Here is an 18,645-nt window from a genome sequence, read left to right as displayed (position 1 = left end):
TTGGATTTTAAAGTATTCGAAAACACAACTTTTGTAATGACTCCACCCCTGATTACACGAGCCATGATTCATTATAAGCCGACTCGTGCAAGGCCAAGACACTCACACGGATCTTATACCTCCCCGATCCACAGTATAATATTATAACGAGTGTTTATTCTTCCCCTGGGGGAGGGGGCCGACCCTGAAGGTACTGCAATACCGGGGCGATCCACGGCAAAGGTGAACTGATCTACTGCAGATGGAATGTCGATCTCCGGCAAACTTTCTTTATTTTACATCTTGCATAGTGCAAATAAATTACAATTATGTACACTGCACGCTCCGCTCCCTGCAGAAGTGGTGTGTTGCAACGTGTGGTCAGCGTGGAAGAACATTCTGATCCCGCCAGAGCACGAGGGCAGATGACACCTAAGAACATAGCCTTAGGCAGCATAGCAACTATGATGAGAGTTTATACCTCCCCTGGGGGGAGTGGACTGATCCCGGAGGTACTGCAATACCGGGCCGATCCGCGGCAAAGGTGGAGCAAGCCCCTAGCACTTCGCCATAGTCCAAAAATCAGATTAATATCGTAGATCCCACATGGGGATCGTATCAGATATTAAGCTGATAAGAACAGATACTACACTTTGATCTTAGCCAAAAGGCCGAGAAGCGATGCCGCCCACCAACCGAACGCCCCCTTTAACGCCGCCAGCAACACACACGCTCACCACAAAATGTTCTTAATGCTCCAGACTGTTACACTGCAGACACCGGTCTGAGCGCTGCTACCCTCCACCTTAAATCAAAATTCATATTTGGGATATTGTCAGAAAAAAGTTAAACAAACCCCGCATGAGTGTTTAAGACACCCAAATCCGTCTAAAGACGGCTCCATTGGCCGCCAAAGACATGTCACCTACAAGCACGCCCTCCACGCCCCAGAAGCGGCAAACACAGGCTTACACCTCATCCACTAAGATCGCAGCTCAAACAAGAATTTCTCGGGAATCTACCCGTTACACGAGCACTGCATATTACAATCAACAGGTAAATAATACGTATGTTTGTCAGTAATATCCACTTTAATCGTGGCGAAAAATGAAGAAAGCTTTTTAGTTGAGAATACCATTGAGTTACTTATTACACAGACAACTTTTGAAAGAGTAACTAAATTTTGGGGGGATTTAATCGATCGATCAACGCTGGACTAATAAAGCAGGAGTAATTAACTTGGTAAGTCACATTATAGTTCATCAATGAAACTCATCATCGCAGCTAGTTGAAAACCATGAATTCTGCGCAACACTGGTGGCACGGAATATGTTTCTGTGTATTCTATAGCTATAGCTGCCTCACCTACCGACAGATGTCCTAATATCATCTGTAGACCTTGACCCTTCTGCTTTATCTCGAGCAGGTATTATAAGTACTGTGGCTCTTTGAAAATAAGAAGAAAATTTAATATTGTTTGAATTTCATATGGCATGTTAGACATTATCTGTTCTCAGACGAATATGAACAATTTTTCGTCTCTGGCAACTCCCCCCCCCTCGAAGAGTAATCAAAACCGAACTGCTCGGTTTGCAGGAATTACTCGGTTTCCCCTTCCCTTAGTTCCCTACCATGGCTGACTATTTGAAACTAGGAAGGACATCAGAAATTATTGGATTTTGGAACCTAGTCCACTAAATCTCTACATTCCATGGGCCAAGTGAGGCCCGCTGCCTGCCTGCACGCTCTCTACCGCCAGAACAAACCAACACAGGTTTATCATCCCGACATTTAATTCGCGTCTCAAACAAGATTCCCGAGAATCTACTCCTTAAACAACCATCAAGTGAAACTGTTAATTGGAAAAGCATATACTTGAGTCTTTACTCGTGATGAAAAATATCAAAACATTTAGTTGAGAACACCATCAAGTTCATGACGTGACATAAAACGTTTGAGAAGAGATTTAACTACATGTAAAAGAAACTTCTTGATAAAGAAAAGACCATATTTGAAAATTTGAGCTAAATGTAATGTGATGGAAGTCAGTGTGAACACCGAAATCACTCTTGAATCCGGTATGAGTGAAACGCACGGAGGAATCACCACTCGAAAAAGGAAAAGCCCTTCTTTCTCTCTCTCTCTCTCTCTCTCTCTCTCTCTCTCTTTTTTTTTTTTTAATGCACTGTTTGCTGGTTGGTGTAACAAGTTCGCAGACTGGCAGCGCAGCGTCTGGAGTCTGACTCACTGAGTTGCCACTGGCCAGGGTGGAGGGTGACTGATAGTCCAGATTGATACAGGCTTATTGTAGCATTTTTTTCTACTATCCTACTGCCCATGGGATATTATGAGAACATAAGAACATAAAGGGAGACTGCAAGATGTCGAATGGCCTATACAAGGCAGCTTCAGATTCCCCCCCCCCACTACCACCTGTCATCCTCGTCCATGTAGCTATCAAGTCTACTCTTAAAACAAGCTATCGTCACTGCACTTCTCGCTCGGAGCTTAACCATGGCTTAACCCGCTTTGTCCAACTGCAACATATTGTACCGTGTAAATTATGTCTCCAAGTATGTGCATGTAATGGATGCATATTACGGGCATCATAAATGTTGTAAAGTTGTGCAATAAACCTCTAAAAAAAAAAAAAAAAAAAAAAAACATATTAATCGCGTTATATTAGGCCCACGAGAAAAAAATTATTTAAGACTGAGTTGTTCTCCTCCACGGAAATCTTTACTAAAGGGCGAAAGATTTATGCGTTTTGACCGGTTAAATCCAAGCATCCGTAAAAAGGAAAACGATGCTGATTGCCATAAAGTGCAATGAGAGACTGTTGGTTGAGACTGTCGCGAGGCAAATTCAATTTGTGTGTGAGCTCATCGACATAATTGTACTTGTTGCACTATGTACGATGTAAATAAATAAATAAATAAATAAAGTGTGTGTGTGTGTGTGTGTGTGTGTGTGTGTGTGTGTGTGTGTGTGTGTGTGTGAAGGGGGACTGGGAATTCACAAACGACCTTAAATTTCTGGGTATTGTCTTTGGCGAGCCATTTCAATAGTAATAGACGGCATCCTGGGAAAACAACTCATCAGGGATGCCCAGCACGGCGCGGGAGCTGCTTTACGAACACGCTCAAATACCTGGATGACCGTATTAATGCATCGGCAAAAGAGGAAGTTCAAGGGTGGGACGGTAGCTGGGGTCTAAAATATCAGCGATGGTGAAAAATGAGGGTAAAGCCATGATCCATGGTAGCATGCAGTGCTGTCTGTCATATACGGCAGTCCAGTGCTATTCCTTCTAACTGGAAATAATGGGGGCAGGTTATCCCTATCTGGAAAGGGAAAGGGGACCGACAGGGCTGCAACAATTAACGTTATATGTTACACTGCTCAGTGTGCTAAGCAGAGTATTCGCTCATCTGCTGCTGATGGGAATTCGTTCTCATTAGCTAAAGTTTTATACACCTCCAAGCCAACAAATGACAGGATCCGACCGCTTTATGTCCTTGTGGAATGCCAACTCAAGTTTCGACAGGGGATGCTTGCAGCCTGTCAATCTCAAGAAGGATTTTGAATCAGAGCATCGTGTGACACTCTGGGACATTCTGCAGCCAAGTGGGATTGCTGCAAGGATTACTGATATGGTGACCAGAGTCCCGCTTTTAGGCGGGACATTTCAAAGTTGCTGATCAAAGTCGTTGCATAGCAGCTGTTGGCCACATCAAGAAAGGTCACTGATCTTGTTTTTGCTAATGATGTACTTCTCGCGGAAACGCTGGAGGTCCAGGTGATGGCTCTCTAAGTGCTGGGCGAAGAGGCGAAGTACTCGTAAAACTGAAGTAAGGACCCCCGGGCCAAAACCAAGATCCAGTCGTTTGGAGGCTTGCTGGATGACAGTTTATTCTGTTCATGTATGTAGTGAGGAAGTCAAGGTCATTAAAATTTTCACATACCTTGATAGTGTAGTGCACAATAATGGCTCTTGCCACACTCGACGGATTGGCTTCGCCCACGGTGCTATGGACTCGCTCGACATACGTAGATGGCGTTGTTGATATCTATGCAAGTGTACAAAAATTCGAATCATTAGTCATCTGTGCTCCCTGTCTTATTGTATGGTTGAGACATGGACACAGAGTGACTTCAAGAAGCGCAACGATGCTTTAAGCAAGCTTTATCCAAGGGGATAAAAATAAATTTACTGCTACAACCCCAACTTTACCTTGCTTTCTGACTAATACCCGTATTCATCTTGTTTCTTCCACCTCTGGGGAAGTGAAAATGATCCCAGAGTTGCGAGAAGACCGGGCTGATTCGTGACAAAAGTGAAGCAACCCCACAGCCTATGGCCCTCATCTTAGCATAATATATGTAACGTTTCTGGCTACCCTAGAGACACGAAATTACAGAGCTGATCCGTGCAAGGCAAAGCCCAAGCACTAACGCATGAATCAGCCTTCTCAGAGACACGCCAGTCCTCATCGACGGACCGACTCGGTCGGCTAAATTTCGATTCCCGATAGAGGCGGTCTGCCGGCACCCTGCTACGGGCCGCCATTAGGCTAAGCCCGTGTTCCCCCGCGCAGAGAGGGAGCATTTTTTACCCTCTTAACGGTCCGTCTTCGGACAAGGGCCCGTTCCCCTGGTGATACTAGGGGTAAATCTTTAACAACATGCCTCCTTCATTCACCTTATAACATTATCATGAGTTTATTTCTCCCCTGGGGGAAGTGGACCGATCCCGGAGGTACTGCAATACCGGGCCGATCCGCAGGAAAGGTGGAGCAACCCCTAGCACTTCGCCATAGTCCAAAAATCAGATTAATATCGTAGATCCCACATGGGGATCGTATCAGATATTAAGCTGATAAGAACAGATTCTACACTTTGATCTTAGCCAAAAGGCCGAGAAGCGATGCCGCCCACCAACCGAACGCCCCTTTTATCGCCGCCAGCAACACACACGCTTACCACGAAATACTCCTCATGCTCTAGTCTGACTGTTGCACTGCCGACACCAGGCCGTGCGCTGCCACCCTCCGCCTTAAATCAAAATTCATAATTGGGATATTGTCAGAAAAAGTTAACAAACCCAGCATGAGTGCTCGAAAGTCGAAACACCCAAAACCGTCTAGAGATGGCTCGGGGGAACGTAGATATTAGGTATTATTTCCTCCCAAGCGGGAGGAGTATCAAAAAAAGGAAGATCCTCTATAGTCCTCCACCACTCAGCCTGTGCTCGGCCCGCCACGCCCCGCGAACGGGTGGTGGACGGTCCTCAAGCCCCTGGCCAGGCCACGGGGCAGCTTCCCGCTCAGGGCCGGACACTTAGCCTCGTCATCGTGGCGTGAGGTCACTCCAAGTTTCGGTCAGGGAACTTGGCTGTCATACTATAGAAGTGATCCTATGAAGTATGATCATACCTTCCCCGGGCCGCGGCGGCCCCCAATACGCTACGGCGCAACAGGAGGCAGGTGAAAAAATTACCTGTGTGCATTATAACCCCAAGCCGGTGTTGAGGGGGACTTGTGGGGATAAATTATGGAACTAAAGTGGACTTGCTGTATAATTATATGCAAATTTTGGAATCATAAGCACTGATTTGCAAACAAGTCAACATTTTTCGCAAAACATATTATTTAAAAGACTTAGTTACCCTGAAAAGCGCAGGTTTTCTGCCATGGTTGTCAGCTACAACAAAGAACTTTCCACCGCAGTCTGTGCTGTTGTGCAGTTCCGCTGTTTTCAACGCCTAAACCATAAATAACTTTCAATCTGAATTGTATATTGAATTTCTATTGCTGTTAATATTATGATACAACAAGTGTGTATGTGTGTGCTGACGCCGCCAGCTCCACACACGCTCATCACAAAATATTCCTCATTCGCCTGACGGTCACTCTTTACTCAACGGGTCGCGCGGCGCAACCAGACGCCAGAGATATAATTCAGCTCAGTGTCTCTGAGAGGAAAAGCTAAAAAATCCCAGCAGGAGTGTTCGCAGCATCCCAAAGCTCCGGAAGGGCGGCTCCCCGGGCCAGCCGAGAGCCTCTGCGGCTTGGCCTGCTCCCCGCTTATAGGCGCTGAGACGAAGAGGACTTTTCACCCCAACCTTGCTTGTCACTCAAAACGTTTTCACAGGAACCGACTCGCTGAACAAGTGCTACATGGACACTGAGGTACAGGGAACACCTCTTTTTGCTCAGCTGCATAATTGTATTTGTTTGTTTGCACAATGTAAGTTGAAAAGAAATTCACTACTTTTGTAAATACAGTAAATAAATTCACTACTACTACCTAACCAAACCTGGAAAATATAGTCTAACCTGCCCTGGCCACGCTGGCCTATACCCAATGATTAGTATAACCAAAATCTCCCCGGGTGAATAAAATACATACAGTTGATATGATGGAGAATGGAATGAGAGCTTAAAGGAAACTAATACTGATTATTCTTTTTTTATAGTGTCTGCTTCCTACATTGTAGTATTTAGTGTTCCATATTTATTAGTCTTTAAATGATGATCTTATTTGTCATTATTACTGAATAATCTTTACTAAATACATAGCACAATGTATATTTTGCAGAATGCAGTATTGAATATGCTACCTTCCCTGTAAATAGAAAATCAATTATTGTAGCAATACTAAATAAATCTAACAAATCCACATTCCTTAGTGAACTAAAATAAGGCTAACATAAAAAAAAAAATAATAATAATAATAATAATAATCTCCAATGAAAGGCAGGTAAAGTTGGCCTCAGTGCTCATCTGTCACACTGGCCTTTGACCCTGTAACTAACTAACAAGGAGCATATGCCAGGCTGCGCGCTGCTTCACTCACCCTCCGGCTGCTGCTTTCACTCCCGACAGTCCCTCTGAGTGAGCCTCCAAGCAACACTATACCCCTTCAGTTAAAACCCCCACTTGGCAGGATCGATCAACTTGTCGAACCATGAGTTGTGTGGGCCCCAGACCCTTGGTCTCCTCCACTCAGTGTTGCCTTGTACGTACAAACACTACCTTACTGGGAGGAATGACGTCCTGGAAGTGTGCCACATGCCCATAAAGCCGGACTAAACAGTGACAGGCCTGGATTCAGTTTCACCAATAGTCTCTGGTTCGGCATATTCCAGAGACACCCCATGATCCTGTGAAGGCACTTCATACCATCAACACACCTCTTCACGTCACAATTCGCAGTGCTCATGTCTCACAGCGATAAAGAAAAAGGGGGAGCATAAGCGACTTGAAAATTCGGATTTTTGTCCAATATACTTGTATTGAGTGAGTCCATAACACTGTGGGCCAGGTCAATCCATTGAGTGACTCCCTGGTAAGACCAACCATTGTTATGCACTACGTTACCAAGGTAAGTGAAACTTTTGGTGAACTCAATGTCCTCACCACATGCATGGACAGACTGAACTGTGTCATCCATAGCAGAGAAATCCACCAGGGGGTGGGGGGAGGGGTGAAGTTTGACTAACTCAACAGGGAATATGGAGATAAGCGCAGCCTTCTCTGCCACTATTGGACACGGAAATGCGCAAAGCGTATGACAAATATAACAAAACTAAATCTAACCTAATATTCCCTAACTATAACTAACCTAACACAATCTGGCCTGATCACCCCCTGCCAAAATACAATGTGATAGATTGCACTCAGACTTTATACGTCAATATTTTGAGATTTGTTTTGTGGAAGGCATAGCTTGAAGAGGCACATAACTTGAAAAGTAGACATTTGTGACAGAAATGAGGTACAAAATCATGCAATTCACAACATCTATCACCAGAAAAACATGAACCACGTTAGAAAATCGTTGGTTGGATGAAACTGTAAATTGTCCCAATTTTATTGTATGCTTCTGGGAGGCTCCAAGCTGACAGCTGCCTTGTCAGGGGCTGCACTGCATGGCCACTTCACCTTGTAGGTATAGGTGAGTCCTTCCCTCGCCTTCAATGATCCCCGTGGCACCATCGAGGTGGAGGCTTCGTGCTTGGGGTCCTCCTACAGCGGTGGTGCCTTCTATGGGATGAGGCCCAGACCTAACCCCTGCCCGGCCTGGCGGGGTGTAGTGCTGCCTGCCATCACCAGGCTGTGCAACTCACCCACGGCTCACCTCACCCACCGCCGCTATAACCATGAAACGTATATTCACCCGTCATGTAGGGGCCCGAGAGGGGGGCGAGCCCCTCTGGGGGGCATAAGTGATCAACCCTTCAGGGCCTGCTGTGGACCACGCCGCGCGGGTTGGCACACATTTTACTGGTATTATTTTTCCTTTGGCGTGCAATACAGGTAGACTTTCTTGCTGAGGCGGCGGACTGGTCTTTTTTTTTTTTTTTTAGGAAAGAGGGTGAAGGGAAGAAGAGGGGGGAGTGGAAGGTAAAGTAGGAGGGAGTGACCACCACCCGCCGCCCCGCTATGTTTGGCGGCCATACTCCCTCCATCTTCCCCCTCACGAACACTATTTACCGCCTCACCTTAACTGTGTCATCTAACGAGTGTCCAGGCACCTTGGCGTCCCTAAGGGTGACCAAATACACGAGTAACGGGTGAAAATATGTCTGGCTTACCCTCGAGGCTGGCGGTGTCTCGAAGCAGCGGAAGAGACAGGGGCTACGAGGCTACTCTTTCTTTTTCTTCTCTCTGTACGACTCTTTAAAGCTTTATTATTACCAGGAAAAGGAGATTTTTTTGGTATATTTAATATTAAACGATAGTGTTCTTTTAAATGATTCTACTCGACAATACCAGAGGATTTTAATTATCTCTGTTATCCCTTAAATTTCTCTCATTCCTTTCTCATCATTTCTTCCTTCTTCATTTATCTTTCCTTTATTCCTGTCTCCCTTTTTTCTTCATTTATCTTTCATTACTATCTCTTTTTTTCTCTCTATTCCTCTCTTCCTTTGTATTTATCTTTTCTTACCATTTTTTTTATCTTTATTCCTGTCTTTCTTTCTTCCTTCCTCTTTATTTAACTTTTATTATTTTTCTCTCTTCCTCTTTTCCTTTATCCTTCCTTATATTATTTCTTACCATCTTTTTATCGTTATTCCTGTCTTTCTTTCTTCCTTTTCTTCCTTTCTTCCTCTTTTCCTTTATATCCTTCCTTCTATCAATTCCTCCTTCCTCTTCATGCATTCGTCTCTCCCTTAAATTATCCTTATTTCTATTATTTCTTCCTTTCCTTAAATTCCTTCCTTCATTTATTTCCTATCTTTTTCCCTTATCCTTATTTCTTCCTCCTCTTCCTCTTTATTTACCAAAAGGACATACGAGACGATACAGGTCAGAAAAAAAAAAGTCCCTGTATCAAGAAACGCTACTTCTACACCCACTCTGGAATACCTGGAAAATGCAAATCAATTAACTGGAATGCTCGTTTTATGCTTCTTATTGTGGCTTTTGCATTAACTAACATTTCTCTTTCGATTGTACCCACTCTGGAATACCTGGAAAATGAAAATCAATGAACTGGAATGCTCGTTTTCTGCCTATTAATGTAACTTTTGATCTAGATAAGTTTTTTCTTTTAATTCTACCTACCCTGAAATACCTGGAAAATGCAAATCAATTAACTAGAATCCTCAATTTCTACCTATTATTGTGACTTTTCCTCCAGCTAACTCCTTTTTCCAGTTGTACCCACTCTGGAATACCTGGAAAATGCAAATCAATTAACCAGAATCCTCAATTTCTACCTATTATTGTGACTTTTCCTTCAGCTAACACTTTTTCAATTCTTCAACCATGCTCAAATTCACCTTAGCCCCGTAGACATCTCTTTGGTGCGGTGAAACAGTACACTTACAAGATTAAACTTGACTTTATTACTTTTTATATGCCTCGAGAAGCCCACGGCTGACTAGTAGTTAATACATAACAGAGGAAAAAATATTCTCCATGGCTGGGGCACCATACCCACGGCCTCGTCAGGACACACCAAGCACGGGCTGATAACAGTGTGAGCAGGGCCGGCCTTCCCTCGCAGCCTCCACCACCCTAGAGCTGACACATGTTCTCCGTTTAACCCCTTGACTGTGGATTTCCTACAAGAGGATATCACCAAGCTACAGGAATGGAGCAAAAAGTGGCTGCTACAATTCAATGAAGAAAAAGATTAAGTCCTGTACATTGGGAGGGGATATCCAGCACACCAATACCACATGGGAAACACTGCACTATCCACCACAGAGGCAGTGAAAGACCTGGGACTATTATGTTACCAGGCTACCAGTGAAGGTGAAATCCATGCCAATCGCAGCGGATGGGTTAAATAGAATGAGTATTAATTCTCTGGTAGCCTCGATCTTCAGACATTTGCTTTCAACAACTTTAAAACATGTTGCGACTTATTTCTTTTTACTATAATATTTACGACTCATCCACTTCTCGACTTTAACTAAAATGACGAGTATTAATTCTTTGGTAATTCTATTCTCATTAACATCTTTACCCCCATTATTGAGCTTTTCAAAACCTTACTCCATCTATTAAAAAAACGCTCTCACAGAAGAAGTTGTGGGGGTAGTTTCTTAACCCTATAGTGGTACTTTCTGAAGGCTTATTATTATTATTATTTTATTTTATTTTCCTTGAGCTGTTTCCTTTACTGTAAAAACATAAATAAAATAAATATACAGAAGAACAACTCGTGACAACCCGGCCTATCTCATCTGTGGCATCCAAAAACTGTCGTAACAAGAGCCTGGAACGTCCGATAATGCGATTCTTAGTTCCTACTGTGCCGAGGAGACAAGTGCAGCTCTGTGGCGGGGCTGGGAGGGGACGCCGGCGCTAGAACAACGAACACACTAGGTCAAGGGAGGCTTTGAGATGGATGGTGGAAGGCTAGGCAGACTGACACACACACACACACACACACACACACACACACACACACACACACACACACACACGTCATAGGGCCACATCCATAGTACAAAAGAAGTCATCACAAGCCCCTGAACCAAATTAACTCTCGATAATGGTCAGTTTTTTTTCTGCTTGAGGTCCCATGCTATAGAGATTTCTTATTTGGTCGTCTTCCTTCGTACCTTCTATACCAACACCAAACACCATACCAGAGAATCCAGCTTGCTTGAATCTTCTGTCTGTCACATTTCCTTTACAGATTCTAGGTTAAGTTATGCATTTCACACATAGAATCCAGCTTACATTACTCTGTCCTCCATAGCATTTACAGAATCTAGGTTAAAGTTTTGCATTTCACACACAGAATCCAGGTTACATCTTCTGTCTGTCACATATCATTTACAGAATCAAGGTAAAGTTATGCATTTCACACACACAGAGTCCAGGTTACATCTTCTGTCTGTCACATTTCCTTTACAGAATCAAGGTTAAGTTATGCATCTCACACACAGAATCCAGCTTGAATCTTCTGTCTATTGTATTTTATTTACAGAATCTAAGTTAAGTTATGCATCTCACACACAGAATCCAGTTTACATTACTCTGTCCTCCATAGCATTAAAGGTTACATCTTCTCTCTATCACATTTCCTTTACAGAATCAAGGTTAAGTTATGCATTTCACACACAGAGTCCAGCTTACATTACTCTTTCCTCCATAGCATTTACAGAATCAAGGTTAAGTTATGCATTTCACACACAGAGTCCAGCTTACATTACTCTTTCCTCCATAGCATTTACAGAATCAAGGTTAAGTTATGCATTTCACACACAAAGTCCAGCTTACATTACTCTTTCCTCCATAGCATTTACAGAATCAAGGTTAAGTTATGCATTTCACACACAGATCCACCTTACGTCACTCCTCCTTCCATAGCATTTACAGAATCAAGGTTAAGTTATGCATTTCACACACAAAGTCCAGCTTACATTACTCTTTCCTCCATAGCATTTACAGAATCAAGGTTAAGTTATGCATTTCACACACAGATCCACCTTACATTACTCTTTCCTCCATATCATTTACAGAATCAAGGTTAAGTTATGCATTTCACACACAGATCCACCTTACGTCACTCCTCCTTCCATAGCATTTACAGAATCAAGGTTAAGTTATGCATTTCACACACAGATTCACCTTACGTCACTCCTCCTTCCATAGCATTTACAGAATCAAGGTTAAGTTATGCATTTCACACACAGATCCACCTTACGTCACTCCTCCTTGCATAGCGTTTCACACAGATACAAAACCCAAGGAAACCAAGCATACATGTGCCTCGTCTGGTATGGCTTCGAGTATACCATGTCATGAGCATACCAAATACTTTAACCCGGTAGCAGCAACAGGCCAAATTTGTGGCTTTACCGTGTAGCAGCGATGGGCCAAATTTGTGGCTTTACCGTGTAGCAGCGATGGGCCAAATTTGTGGCTTTACTGTGTAGCAGCGACGGGCCAAATTTGAGGCTTTATCGTGTAGCAGCGATGGGCCAAATTTGTGGCTTTACCGTGTAGCAGCGACGGGCCAAATTTGAGGCTTTACCGTGTAGCAGCGACGGGCCAAATTTGTGCCATGATATAAACCCCCGAAAATAGATGATGCATAAACTGATCACAAATGCGTTGATATATATTATGAAATGGTTTGCGTGAATGATGATTTTTTCTCATTATTCTCGCTTAGAGGGACCATTAGGAAACATGATCCCAGCTGCTACTGGGTTAAAAAGAACGGTAGCACATCCTGCCCTAGCCCTCCTTAAATAAGTAGTCATTTATTCCTTGTTCTTTTCACCTTCTCGTATCATAAAAAAATAAAGAATAAATGAGTGAAATAAAACAATTCCTATAGGTGTGGAGAACAGTCTGCCTTGCCCTTGTAAAAAAAACACCTCCGTCGACTTAGTGTGCGTATAGAAAAGATGTCTATAGAGTTCTCTAGCATGGGGTTGAGGTTCCATTTCCTATACGATTCTTGAGCCAACTTATAAGCTGCCTATATATGGATTATTATCATTATTATTCCTATTATTATCCTTATGAGCGATAGAGCGAGAGAGAGAGAGAGAGAGAGAGAGAGAGAGAGAGAGAGAGAGAGAGAGAGAGAGAGAGAGAGAGAGAGAGAGAAATTCAATTCTATATACATGTGCACCATAATTTTCTTTTTTTTTTTTTTATAATTTTTCAAGATTTTTTTTCGCTCTGCTATATGTACACACACGCATTCACTGCTGTCTGGAAACGCACACACACGCACACACACACACATACGCGCGCACACGAGGTATTGTCACTTCTATATTGCTATGTTACGAAATACTTTACATATATATATTGTACCTTTCACTTAGGACAGATATCTCACACACACACACACACACACACACACACACACACACACACAGATAGACAGACAGAATCGTAACGCACGTAATTGCGACATGGCGGACACATCTATCTATATTTTTTTTTATCTCCGGCGATATATTTTACGCACACAGAACTCGACAACAACATTGGAAGGTATCAAACTGTTTTTAGTACGAAGCTTACGCGCGTACGTCAGTGAGGGGAGCAGCGGGTGACGGGCTTTTATTTTTTTATTTTTTTATTGTTGTTTCCTTTTTTTTTGTGCCCTTGTGCTGTCTCCTTTGCTGTAAAAAAAAAAAAAGAGAGAGAGAGAGAGAGAGAGAGAGAGAGAGAGAGAGAGAGAGAGAGAGAGAGAGAGAGAGAGAGAGAGAGAGAGAGAGAGAGAGAGAGAGAGAGAGTGAATGCGTACGTACGTAATTCCGCTACACAGACTCGACTACTGATAAAAGTTCCTCGATTTTGAGCATCAGCGTTCCCTAGGATACGTTTTTTTATACGTTTTATGTGTTGAAGTATTTACAGTGAACATTATATATTACGCGCCCTCTCCGTATCGGGCTCTCCGTCTCCATTCTGGCGCATTATGTACTCTAAACCAACCTCCTTCGGCTTGTGGCTACGCAGGGAGGCTCATGACCAACCGAAAACCGGGTCATTGGGGGAACATTCTCAGCGACCTTTCGTAAGCCAGCTCTTAAGGGGACATTCACAGCAACCAATCGTTAACCAGCTCTCAAGGGGAACATTCACAGCGACCAGCTCTTAAGGGGAACATTCACAGCGACCAATCGTAACCCAGGTCTTAAGGGGACATTCACAGCAACCAGCTCATAAGGGGAACATTCACAGCAACCAGCTCTTAAGGGGAACATTCACAGCGACCAATCATAACCCAGGTCTTAAGGGGACATTCACAGCGACCAGCTCTTAAGGGGAACATTCACAGCGACCAATCGTAACCCAGGTCTTAAGGGGACATTCACAGCAACCAGCTCTTAAGGGGAACATTCACAGCGACCAGCTCTTAAGGGGAACATTCACAGCGACCAATCGTAACCCAGGTCTTAAGGGGACATTCACAGCAACCAGCTCTTAAGGGGAACATTCACAGTGACCAGCTCTTAAGGGGAACATTCACAGCGACCAGCTCTTAAGGGGAACATTCACAGCGACCAATCGTAACCCAGCTCTTAAGGGGACATTCACAGCTTGTCTTTATGCTTAACTTATAGCGTCTCACACACACACAGATACACATATACATACACACATCCTTAATATCCATACATACGAGCACACACTGTCACACAAGCATATATATTACTCTAAAAATCCTGACTAGCATTTATTCCCTCGGCTCCTATACAGTAGTCTCGGTCTGGGTATATAGATGGTTACGCCCTCGTCAACGCACAACCATGACTGCCGGCCACCACCACCACCACCATCACCGAACTTGACTATCTCCGCTTCCTTCAACACCTCAATACCATTTCAACTCCACCTGCACCTCCGTCATGTCATTGCTCCACCACCACCACCACCACCACCATCACCACTGCATCCATTTGAAACTCCACCACCCTCCTCACCACCACCACCACCACCACCACCCCTATGTTTAGCTAAAGCTCCACCCTTCTATCTCTGGCAGGAATTACACAGGACTGACTGACTGACTGACTGTTTGGTTGACTGGTTGACTGGCTGACTGACTGACTAACTGAATGATGGGTTGACTGAATGACTGACTGAATAACTGAATGATTGGTTGAATGACTGACTGACTGAATAGCTGATTGATTGACTGAACAACTAACTGAATAGCTGATTAGTTGACTGAATGACTGACTAAATAGCTGATTAGTTGACTGACTGACTGACTAAATAGCTGATTGGTTGACTGAAGAACTGACTGACTGAATGATTGGTTGACTGAATGATTGACTGACCTGCTGATTGGTTAACTGACAGAATGGCTAAAAGACTGACTGATTGGTTGACTGAATAACTGACTGAATAGCTGATTGGTTGACTGAATGACTGACTGACTGAATGATTGACTGAACTGTTGATTGGTTAACTGACAGAATGGCTAAAAGACTGACTGATTGGTTGACTGAATGACTGACTGAATAGCTAATTGGTTGACTGACTGACTGACTGACTGAATGATTGACTGAACAGCTGATTGGTTGACTGACAAAATGGCTAAAAGACTGACTGACTGAACATTTGACTGGTTGACTAAATGACTGACTGACTGAACATTTGACTGGTTGACTGAATGACTGACTGAATGATTGACTGACTGAACATTTGACTAAGAGAGAAACCAAGTACAGCAAACAATTCATATAAAATCCTAATACATGTGAATTTCGTGTATATACTTAACCCATACGAAGCAACTGTTATGTGAGTCTTAGGATCAACACCTCTTCGGTCTATGCGAGTGAGGTCTATGGATACTGGATCACACCGGGAAGGTATTACGAGTATGTTCTGATCCCTCTAGCTCCTCGTCTCTTAATGAAGGACATGATTTCTCCGTATATGTGACCAAACTCTTTTAACATGAACAGCAAAATGAGATAAAGAATGAACGGGTTTGTGGGTCTGAGGGATGGATGGAAGCGGAACGGAACAAGGAGAAACACGAATGAGGAAGAGGAGAGAATGGATGAACAGATAAATGGTTGAAGAAGAGCATAGGAACAGGAATGAAAGCAACCAAGAGGGGATAGGATAGAGACATTGATGGATTGATGAAGTACAAGAAAAGGAGATAAGAAAGAAAATGAATAAACAGGGATAGAAGAACGGATAAATGGTTGAAGAAGAGCGTAGGAACAGGAATGACACAACCAAGAGAGGATAGGATAGAGAAACGGATGGATGGATAAATTACTAGGAAGGGAAATAGAAAAACAATGAAAAAAACAGCAAACAGGGATAGAAGAATGGATATATGGTTGAAGAAGAGCATAGAAACAGGAATGAATGCAACCAATAGAGCGGATAGGATAGAGAAACGGATGGATGGATGAACTACAAGGAAGGGAAATAGAAAACAATGAAAAAAACAGCAAACAAGAGACAGAGATTAGCGTAGAAACAGGGATAGAAAAACGGATGAACGGATGAGTCAAGTAGAGAGAGAGAGAGAGAGAGAGAAAAAAACAAAACAAGGATTGAACGATGGATGAATGGATGACGAGTAAGAGTGATCATAAGACAAAGGCAAGGATAGAACGGATGAACGGATGAGTCAAGTAGAGAGAGAGAGATGAAAAAACAAAGACAAGGACTGAAGGATGGATGAATGGATGACAAGTAAGAGTGATCGTAAGACAAAGGCAAGGATAGAACAGATGAACGGATGAATGAAGTAGAGAGAGAGAGAGATAAAAAAACAAAGACAGGGATTAAACGATGGATGAATGGATGACAAGTAAGAGCGATCATAAGACAAAGGTGAGGATTGAAGGATGAATGAATGCCGTACTAAGACCGATCGAACGACAACGGCTAGGATTGCAGAACGGATGAATGACGCAGAAAGGGACATCGAACAACAAGGACAACACAAAAACAACATAACCAGGACAGCACAAAACAGCCAGAACAACAATCCCTCAAGTGACATTAGCGGCAACAACATCACATCACCGGCACTCTCCCCATGCAGTGCCTCAACTCAGGGGGAGCCAGAAGGGTGCCCAGAGGAGACCCAGGGTGAGCCAGAGCCATTGGGGTGGTGGGGCGGGCCGGGGCGGGGCGGGGCTGCTATAGTAGGAGAGCACGGGGCAGTTTGGACATTGGTATGACCCGCAGACTTGGCAGATGTCCAGCGCCACGGATGACATTTCCAGCAGCTCCACCTCGAAGAGTTCTGTGGTGGAAAAGGTGATGCGTTAGCCTGGTGGAGGAGATGGAGGAGGTGTGGATGGGTTAGGCTGGTGGAGGGGATTGTGGTGGAGGAGGTGAGGGTGGGTTGACTGGTGGAGGTGTGAGGAGAAGATGAAGAAGGAGAAAAGAAATAGTAGTTGTAGAGGAAGAAAAGGTAGAGGAAAAAGAAGATGAAGAAGAAGATGATGAAGAAAAGGAAAAAGAAAAAGGAGAAAGAAGAAGAATTTAAAAGCAAGCAGTCGTCTGGAGGTTAAAACACTTCCTCGGCCGTCCATACAAGACCCACACCACCAAAGAGAAAGAAGAAGAAAAAGAAGATGAAGAAAAGGAAAAAGAAGAAGGAGAAGCAGAAAAAAAGGAAAAAGAAGAAGAATTTATACCAAGCAGTTATCTGGAGGTTAGAACACTTGCTTGGCCGTCCATACAAGACCCACACCACCAGAGAAAGAAGAAGAAGAAGAAAAAGAAGATGAAGAATAGGAAAAAGAAGAAGGAGAAGCAGAAAAAAAAGGAAAAAGAAAGAAGAATTTATACCAAGCAGTCGTCTGGAGGTTAGAACACTTGCTTGGCCATCCGTACGAGACCCACACCACCGAGACAGAGGAAGACACACCTAACGAGACTCACCTGGGGAGTAGTATTCGTACACCTTGACGGGCAACACTCTGGTCAGGTTGGCGGCGGGGAACCAGCGCTCCACCGAGAACTCCACACACGTCTTGCTGCCCGTGAGCTGTGGAGGCGACGGAGGGGAAATAGTGAGTGATTATTTGTGGAGGAGTACCGTTTTTTTTTTAAGCAAAGTAAACAAAAAAGGAACTTGAGTCATTACTGTAGGAGATGAAAGAAAATGGGAATCAAAACAAATGCAAACAAAACAATGGCCTCAAACACACACTGTAAAATCCGAGAATTATGAAATCAAAACAAACATTAACAAAACCATCAAAGGAGTGGCCAGTAATGCAGTCTTTGATATAAGAGAAATAGAATAAAAAGCAGACAAGACTGGAATCCGAGAATTATGAAATCAAAACAAACATTAACAAAACCATCAAAGGAGTGGCCAGTAATGCAGTGTTTGATATAAGAGAAATAGAATAAAAAGCAGACAAGCCTGGCAATGTGATCCTGCAAATGTATGCTTTGAAACTGGAATTAATTGAAGAAGGAAAAATAAATAAATAAATAAATAAAATAATGGGCCTCACACACTACAAATCAGAAAAATTACGAAATAAAACCCAGCAACATTAGTAGGCCTATCACACTTTGCAGTCAGGAAAAATGAGAGAAAATAAAACAGAAACCTATTGGCCTAAACACACTAACTGGAATTGGTGAGTAAATACAAACACATACTTTTCTTACAAGATACCAAGACCAAAACCAAGGCACACACTAAAATCTATTATCCTCT

General features: G+C 43.3%; 1 protein-coding gene, 1 long non-coding RNA gene and 4 other non-coding genes across 8 annotated transcripts in view; 1 reads left to right on the top strand and 5 right to left on the bottom strand.

The window, feature by feature from the left end:
• Window positions 1–469: 469 nt before the first annotated feature.
• On the bottom strand, window positions 470–662 carry LOC126984948 (U2 spliceosomal RNA). Its single transcript, XR_007738248.1, has one exon. It is a non-coding gene; the product is annotated as a U2 spliceosomal RNA (small nuclear RNA).
• A 1,989-nt stretch (window positions 663–2,651) lies between these two features.
• Window positions 2,652–2,766, bottom strand: LOC126984914 (U5 spliceosomal RNA). Its single transcript, XR_007738215.1, has one exon. It is a non-coding gene; the product is annotated as a U5 spliceosomal RNA (small nuclear RNA).
• Window positions 2,767–4,716: 1,950 nt separating this feature from the next.
• On the bottom strand, window positions 4,717–4,908 carry LOC126984951 (U2 spliceosomal RNA). Its single transcript, XR_007738251.1, has one exon. It is a non-coding gene; the product is annotated as a U2 spliceosomal RNA (small nuclear RNA).
• A 306-nt stretch (window positions 4,909–5,214) lies between these two features.
• Window positions 5,215–5,412, bottom strand: LOC126984962 (small nucleolar RNA U3). The gene has a single exon (XR_007738255.1). It is a non-coding gene; the product is annotated as a small nucleolar RNA U3 (small nucleolar RNA).
• Window positions 5,413–11,200: 5,788 nt separating this feature from the next.
• Window positions 11,201–13,060, top strand: LOC126984625 (uncharacterized). 3 transcript variants are annotated; one of them, XR_007737150.1, is made up of 3 exons: window positions 11,201–11,254; window positions 11,330–11,764; window positions 11,836–13,060. It is a non-coding gene; the product is annotated as an uncharacterized LOC126984625 (long non-coding RNA). The 3 variants fall into 3 exon arrangements; XR_007737149.1 differs by having other exon boundaries at window positions 11,201–11,295; window positions 11,371–11,764; XR_007737148.1 differs by having other exon boundaries at window positions 11,224–11,370; window positions 11,549–11,764.
• Window positions 13,061–14,129: 1,069 nt separating this feature from the next.
• The window catches only part of LOC126984623 (pregnancy zone protein-like), a 29,474-nt gene continuing 24,958 nt past the window's right edge, over window positions 14,130–18,645 (bottom strand). The window contains exons 20-21 of the mRNA XM_050838410.1: window positions 17,853–17,958; window positions 14,130–17,208 (exon numbers count right to left, since the gene is read on the bottom strand). Of these exons, the coding sequence (XP_050694367.1) occupies window positions 17,009–17,208; window positions 17,853–17,958 (306 nt within the window). The 3' untranslated portion in view covers window positions 14,130–17,008. The remainder of the gene's footprint in view (window positions 17,209–17,852; window positions 17,959–18,645) is intronic.

This window comes from Eriocheir sinensis, chromosome 57, assembly GCF_024679095.1.
Source record: "Eriocheir sinensis breed Jianghai 21 chromosome 57, ASM2467909v1, whole genome shotgun sequence".
Lineage (NCBI taxonomy): Eukaryota > Metazoa > Arthropoda > Malacostraca > Decapoda > Varunidae > Eriocheir > Eriocheir sinensis.
Note: the sequence above shows the minus strand (reverse complement) of the source record. Positions and strands in the feature narration are given on the sequence as shown.